The sequence below is a fragment of the Fulmarus glacialis genome, unplaced genomic scaffold (genome assembly GCF_000690835.1).
Source record: "Fulmarus glacialis isolate BGI_N327 unplaced genomic scaffold, ASM69083v1 scaffold48949, whole genome shotgun sequence".
Classification (NCBI taxonomy): Eukaryota; Metazoa; Chordata; class Aves; order Procellariiformes; family Procellariidae; genus Fulmarus; species Fulmarus glacialis.
In genome coordinates this window covers 1-7,981 of record NW_009232349.1, presented here as the reverse complement: position 1 = coordinate 7,981, position 7,981 = coordinate 1, and the positions used below count along the sequence as shown (strand labels likewise).

The 7,981-nt window shown below is 39.9% G+C and overlaps 1 protein-coding gene across 1 annotated transcript; it reads left to right on the top strand.

Moving 5' to 3' along the window:
- Positions 1-272: 272 nt before the first annotated feature.
- LOC104081923 (klotho-like) lies at positions 273-5,703 on the top strand (the record flags this gene model as incomplete). The annotated part of the gene is made up of 2 exons (XM_009584850.1): positions 273-783; positions 5,435-5,703. Coding segments are annotated over 2 exons (780 nt in total), but the record flags the coding sequence as incomplete, so codon positions are not given.
- Positions 5,704-7,981: the final 2,278 nt, after the last annotated feature.

Below are 7,981 nucleotides of genomic sequence, written 5' to 3'. Positions count from 1 at the left end.
GTGCGTTCAGTGCCTGGAATAGTATCTCATGGAAAACTGCAATGCTGTTTTCCCCGACCAGCTAGCGATTTCTAGTTGATACCTGGTATTAATATGGTGTTAAAGAAAAGTTAATTTAGGAGTTGTAAACTGCTGATGAATGAATCAGGCTGAGCGCTCAAATGCCGTGTTTATGTGGTTACTACGTGACACTGGACGTCAGTACTTGAGACTAATTGTGTTACTTAAAATGGAATTTCAGGTGCATTAATTACAATCTTTCTTTTCAACAGGCCCATGCTAAAGTCTGGCATCTCTACAATGACCATTTTCGTCCAACTCAAAGAGGAAAAGTGTCCATTGCCCTTAGCTCCCACTGGATAAAACCTCAACATATGACTGAAAAAAACATAAAAGAATGTCAAAAATCCCTTGATTTCGTGCTCGGCTGGTTTGCTAAGCCCATATTTATTGATGGTGACTATCCAGAGAGCATGAGGAGCAACCTCTCATCTCTGTTGCCTGAATTCAGTGAAGTTGAGAAGAAATACATCAAGGGAACAGCAGACTTTTTTGCTCTTTCTTTTGGAGCTACCCTGAGTTTCCAGCTCTTGGACTCCCACATGAAATTCCAGCAGCTGGAATCAATAAGCCTGAGGCAGCTCCTTTACTGGATAAGCAGTGAATATAACAACCCCCAAATATTCATTGTGGAGAACAGCTGGTTTGTTTCTGGTAGCACCAAGAGAGATGATGCCAAATATATTTACTATCTCAAAAAGTTCATTATGGAAACTTTAAAAGGTAGGAGTGAGGTTGTATTAATATGTGCTTGACAAAATAATAATGCAAAATAGCGTACAGAGACACATTAAAGAACCAGGCTGAAAACTAATTTTAGTCTTTAACATTCATCTTGGCACTTGTGAAATGAGACTCCAAATCCCTTTCCTGGGTGCGTTCTTTTCAGCTCTTGAAGACCCTTAATATCTGCAGATAGCATTTGGTGAGCTTGATGCTGCTGTCTTTGAAGTCAGTAGGAAAATTTCTACTGTCTTTGATGGGAGGAAGTGCAAAACATGTGTGAACTGTAGTCTCAATGGACTTGGGGAAATTTACTGTGTTATTTATTAATAGTTGTTTTCCATGTCTTAGATGTATGAATGCGTATGTACAAAATGTAAGAATATATATGTGGGAAGGTAAATACTATGCAATAGGAGTTCCTCTGAAGAAAACGTAAGGCTGAAAGAATACATTTTTAAATGAAAAATTGGAATGTTTTCATTCTGCATCTCAGTGTTGCCCTTGCACAAGTTTTACATTGGTACAGCTCTGGACATCAATCACAATAATCTGAATTTACATCAGTTTAAGGAGAACTGAATGTTTGAGGTTATATAATCTAGATTATTTAAATTGTTAACCTATTATTTTTTGCCAAACAGTAAGAGAAATATGCTAGCTTGTATGAGAGTTATTCCCATTTCCTTGTGGCAAAACAGATTTTTTCAATCCTAATAGTCACCAGTAAGTTGTTTGGGTTCCCATTTCCACTTTTATTGTCTTTTAATTTCTTAATTTACAATTTAATAATTGTTTTACTTGTCTACAGTTTACTGTTCTGGTTTTAAAAACAGTACTATTGTAGCTATTAGTTCAGACGAGATAGCCATTGTGTTACAGTGCCATTTTCATACCGGGGATGAGCAAAAATGGCTTTCATTTTATTCTCAGCACTCATGAAGATGCAGGAGTCCCACGTTTGTTTCATCTGCTATTCCAGAAACCTAATTATTACAAATAAATTAACAGGTGAATATATACATGAGCCAGCACATCCAAAATGGGAAGAATGAAATGTAAACAGTTACTAACTCTTGCAAGTACGGTATTACTAGTTTGCATGAAGTCAGATGAAGAGCTATAAGGGGTCATATTCCCACTACCCATATTTCTGCTTAGTTTGTAAATTGCTGGACGTACACACAGGGATCTGCCTTAATCACAGCTGGCTGGAAACATTCTCAATTTACAGAGTTTCTTTCCTTTTAATGTGCCACTCAGTAAATAATAATAACAGCAACAACAACAGTAGTCTTGTCATATTAAGTTAAGAATACTAATGCTTGGCTAAACTTTTTACAGAAAAAAAACCCAGCAGAGACAGACTGGATCTGCAGAAGGGGCTTCGGCATCATTATGATGAAAATTATTGGACCCAACTCTTCTGCCCATTAAAATCTGCAAAATCCAGTGTAAATACTGAAGTTCTCTATGCAATACCTAGGGGAATTTCGTTGGGAAAGATCCACAAAAGGCATCATGTTGGCTGTGAGCAGTCTTGCTGGACAACTTTAAAGACCAAAGACAAAGGCGCATGTTGTCTCTCTCAGTGACTTAGGACATGTCTATCCAGTGCAGTAAAGCACTGTAATGTAGAGATTCGTGAGCTAGTTGCCACCAGATTCACTCCAGCAGTCACGGGGCAGTAAAATGGCATTGGAGCTATAGCACTGAGAAGCAAGGATAATTAATGTAGATTATGTATGCAGGGCCACATAAACGTGGTTTTGCTGCTTCCTAGATTTGGTGAGTATCTGCCTGATTGTGTATATGCACTGGTTCAGACAAAACTGCTTATTTCTATATCTACGTTAACAAGTAAGGGCAGCCCTGTCGGAGCAAGCCTGTAGAGTAAAAAGAGTTAGTGTTGAGGGCCTGGTGTCCACACTGTGTGCATTCCTGAAGCCCATTTCTGGATTAATTTCACCCCAAAGGAACCCAGGTCATGCATCCTGAGACCACTCTGTGTTGTGAACCGAAGTGTGATAAGGAGGGAGATTTGCTCAAAAGTGCGCCCCTGATTTCAGTTGAAGTGCTGATGTAGATGCCCATCCTGACACTGCATGCTGTAGACAAGTGCCTATCATCTTTTTTTTTTTTTTTTTTTTTTTTTTGGCTCTGGGAAAGGGTCTCTTTTATTTGGGATTCACAGCCCTAAATCCTTTTACTGTTTACTATTATTGATCTTTCTGGGTTTTTTTCCAAATACCATTTAGGGTTGAATAGAGTAAATAGAGCTGTAATATAAAGTAGTTAAATATTAATTACAGCTGCTAATTGGTTGGAGATGTCTTCTCACATGGGTGGGTATCTAACCACTTACTCTAGGGTCATATTCACTTCCCTGCTCTGTCTCTGGTGCAACGAGTAAATTGATTGTTCCTTGTAAAGTGGAGATGTTGACCAGGAGGGCATGCAAGCTCCTTTGTGCCATGTTGACTAGCCAAGGGAGTTAGCAGGTCTGAATTCAAAGAGTCTTAAGGAGAACGGGAACAGCCAGGCCCCTGACAGGTCAGGACTGAGCTATTCTTAAGTATGTCCAGAGGCAAAACAGAGATCTGTGGGCACCTTCCACACGGAAGCAGGGGCTGTGGGCTTCACACACTTCACCTTGACGCACTGGGGTTGGATAGCAGCTGAGCAGAGGGTTTTAAGGATCTGTATTTGATGCTTATGGGTCTGCCAATTTTTCTTGGACTATTTCTATACTAGTGAGCTAAACAGAGCGTGAGCTGAAGTACTGTTTAATTTTTAACCCAGTTCTGGCAGAGTTCTGGCCTGCACAGTAGCACGCTTCTGGGCATGCTGTGGGGGATTGCTCAGGTCAGGAATTATTTCCAGTAGGTAGTGTGGACAAGGCCACTGAGTTTCAGAAACAAGGATGGTTTAGGTTTCAATCAGCCTGGCTTGTACACTAACAGACATAAAAAAGAGGGGAGATAGACAAAAGGGGAAAAAAAAAAAAGACAATAATTTTCATTGTGGTTTTTCAATAACATGCAATTCATGTGGGATACTATGTTTGAGACTTCCAAACTTTTTGGAACTTCCAAAAATTTTTCAAGTTGCTTCTTTCATAGGTGACACTTAAAAGTGAATGCATTTTTAAAGAAGGATTTGAGGAGAATTTTTATGAGGTGCTCAAGAAGTGTGGGAGTGCTGTGTGATGACTTACAGAAGGGATGAGATGCTGTTCAAAGAGAAATTCTCACTGAGCCCAGTTCACAAAGTGGACCTGTATTGGCTTTTACTCTGCTGGTACAGCAGATGTCATCATGGATGCATGCAGAGGTTAGAAAAATACTGGCATTTGTCAAACACAAAAGAATGATGCCTTTAGGAGGAGAAATAGTCCATTTCCTTAGATGTTTTCTCATGACCTCTGATAGAGACTGGGCCAAATTCATTGCGTATTTAACTGCAGTTCGTTTAATTGATTGAAATAAGGTTACAATCAAGAATCCATGTGGTCCTTTATAAATGATTGTAATGAGATACATTAATAAAACCAGGAAATGAGGATCTTGATATTCTGGTTGCCTGAAATAACGCTTTCAGTGTTACTAGGCTAGAAAATATTATGTTCAGTCAGTACCCAGTTTGGGTTGACAGAAGATGGTGAGTAATAAAGATAAACTCTTGGTACCAGAGCCAAACTCAAGTTCAAAAGAACATTTAAGAATGTGCTTAAATGCATTGCTGAATTAGGGTGGGTCTAATTATGTAATTAAAATAAGCACACTCCTTTGTGCTTTCCTGAAGCCAAGCCTTGCCCAGGAACGTTTTGCTGAATCTCAGCGTTTAATACAACTAAAAGCGAGTATCATTTGGAATTTCAAAATAAAACTGTAAAGCTGGCAATACTAACAGATGCCAGTAGACCCTGATTTTAACCTACAAAGTGTGTGGCAATTCTTAAAAGTCAAATGGTTGACCTAGAACTTTTAGAAACCTTTAAATATTTAAGCTGGAAAATGCTATGCTATAAAAGATGGAAAGAGACAGAATTATCAAATAAAGAGGGTCTTCCTGCATTATCACTTCTACTTAAAATCCTTGGTAGTAAAAATTCATCAGCACACCAAAAGTGTTGTCAGGGTTTTCTCAATATGTATTTGTAGTGGAGGGGAAGGATCAAAAAGAGTGTAACTTTTGTTTGCATACAGGGTAGCGCTGCATTAATGGCACCTAAGCTACCCCAGAGTGAGCTGCAGTGCATGCTTAGCAGAGCGCAGTGCAGTGCAGTGCAGTTACTAGCTCAGCTGCTGCAAACAGTTGAAGTGTGGTGTGCTTTGCTCCGAGGCTGAGGTTTGGCATGCTTACTAGCAGCACTGCTCAAACCACTGCTGCACTGCTTCTCTTTCTAAATCTGTCTTGTTTAAAGCCAAGCCAGGTACCTCTACTGCCTTGCACAGTGCACCCATGCCCTGGCAGCTCCCTGAGTGCAGTTGAAATATCTTCCCTGAACGGGCTTTGAGGCAGGCCCCGAGATACTTATCTGACTTATCGCATTGTTCTTACACATGAATACCGCAAACATTGCTGATACGGTGTAATCTACAGAGGAAGAATGAGCACTGCGATAAGTTTGGTTTTGTTCTTTTCTCAGCCATCCGGTACGACGGAGTTAATGTGTTTGGCTACACGGTCTGGTCCCTCCTGGATGGCTTTGAATGGCACAGGGGATACAGCATTCGGCGTGGATTGTTTTATGTTGATTTTGAAAGCCACGACAAGAAGTTGATGCCCAAATCTTCTGTCTTGTTCTATCAAAAGCTGATAGAAAAAAATGGCTTCCCACCTTTGCCTGAAAACCAGCCCATAGAAGGGATTTTTCCCTGTGGCTTTGCTTGGGGAATTGTTGACAACTACATTCAGGTGAGTCTGATGATAAAGCCGACAGGCTGTCCAGCCAGATCAGTGCACAAGTTCATATTGATAAACACTGGATAGAGTGTCTTTGCTGATATATATTACCACAGCGCTGCAAGGAGATGCGTACAAGCCTTTTGTACCAAACACCGTGCCTTAATGTCCAGTGGCATGTTTCTACATCTTACGTATATATATCCCGGTACTGTTGTTAGAGGCTTTTGTGTAAAAAAAGTAAACTATTAGATTTAGATCAAATTTCTGTATTCCTTCTTTGTCATTTTGTGTAGTACTGTGTCTGTCGGAGGCCTTCAGTGCCCCTGGATAGCACCTAGCTAGATCATGGATCCAGTTCATAGCTCTCACTCTTTATTTCAACTAAATCTGATACTTTGAGAGAACCTTTCAAATTTTAAGACTTCATAGCATGTGTAAAAATTGTAGCTTAGTTATGGCCTCTGTAACAGTTTGGCTCTGTAGTTCTTAGATGCTGTTTTGGCTTGCAGGGCTTCTCTAACCACAGTAAAGAGGTGTAGTTAAATTCAACACTGAGGTTTGATCCAAGAACAGCATTTTCAATTTAGATTTTCCACAAAGGCAGAATCTTTCTTAAGGCTAGAGTATAGGGGGCTTGTTTGTTTTTTCTCACTCCAAAAGTAAGATCTGACTTTGTTCTCTTGAAAGGTACTGCAGCCTCCTTACCTGGTACACCAATTTCCAAGAAGATTCAACAGTCATTATCCTCCTAGCTCCCAGATAGATTAGGGATTGGAAATGGAATTGCTGTCTTTGGGATCAATAACAGCTATAAAGTTGCAGAGTCAGTCAGCTTAAGACAGTTTAAAAATCCCTCCCATCCCCAAAACCTTCAAAGCTGAATATTTTCATTGCAAAAGGCCATTCAAACATTTTGTACTGTGAGGCTTAGGTAGTGTGATTTGTAGATGCATCACAGTGGAAAAACCCTTTTGACAACATTCCCACAGTATTAGTGGCAATGCATGCTTCAGTAATCTACAAGGGACAATTCTCCAGAAAAACAATTTCCCTCAGACATACTGTTTTTTATTACTTTCTTCTATAAGCACAGTACTGACCTCTCCGGAGAAAATAGCAACTGATTTTCAGTAGCTTCTTTATACAGTCTGCAGAGCCTCAGCTACAAGTTGAACACTGGTTGTAGGCTGACACCTGCTTTTCAAACAGAGGGCAGGACAAGGAAATCTGAACTCAGGGGGAACCTTGCACCAAAAAAAAAAAAAGGAAAAAAGGACAAAGAAACATATGTGGTACCAGTATCTTGTAAGAGTTAGAGAGTTACGCCAGAGTATGAATGAGAAGATTTTACACTGTGCATTATTTTAAGTAATTTGCTTTTTCATTTTCTAGTCCTTACTGTGTTTGTGATATTCATTAAAAAGTGAAAGTATAATTCTGTGGGACCCTGAGAAGCTCATCTTCTACTGTGTCCAGTATGACATACAGGCAATTCTGACATCTGGAGCTCTAAAGACTTATGGGAAATGCATTTATTGTTGGAGTGACATATAGTGGGTTTACTCGGAGGCCTGAAAAAAAATTGTTTCAGACATCAAGAACCTGCTGAAATAACTTGGAAATTAGTTCAGTATGAGTTAATTAAAAAGGACGTCTTTAGGAAGAAGGAAAAATTTTGCTTGTCAACTGAATTCGTGCTAAAAATCAAGTGCAGAGCATTATTCATCTTTCATCATAGTCAGGAAAAGGACTAAACGCAGAAATGATATTGCATTCATTATTTCTTTTCAGGGAGTGGTCTTGAAACTGAAGCTACTGGGTAATTTACCACAGACAGACTCTGTAGGGCCTTCGGTATAGCTTCTTAATCTTGAAAGAAAAACATTTTAAAAATTACTGAAGTCTTTCCTGAAGATCTGCTTCTCTGGAGATCTGTCACAGGTTTAGTGCCTTATCCCTGAGCAATCCCTTGTTTCCCATACAGACTGGCGCAATCTGGAGAACATAGAATCATAGAATCATAGAATCATTTAGGTTGGAAATGACCTCTAAGATCATGGAGTCCAACCGTTAACCTAGCACTGCCAAGTCCACCACTAAACCATGTCCCTAAGCACCACATCTACATGTCTTTTAAATATCTCCAGGGATGGTGACTCCACCACTTCCCTGGGCAGCCTGTTCCAAGGCTTGACAACCCCTTCAGTGAAGACAGTTTTCCTAATAGCCAATCTAAACCTCCCCTGTCGCGTGAGGTAATTTCCTCTCGTCCCATTGCTAGTTACTT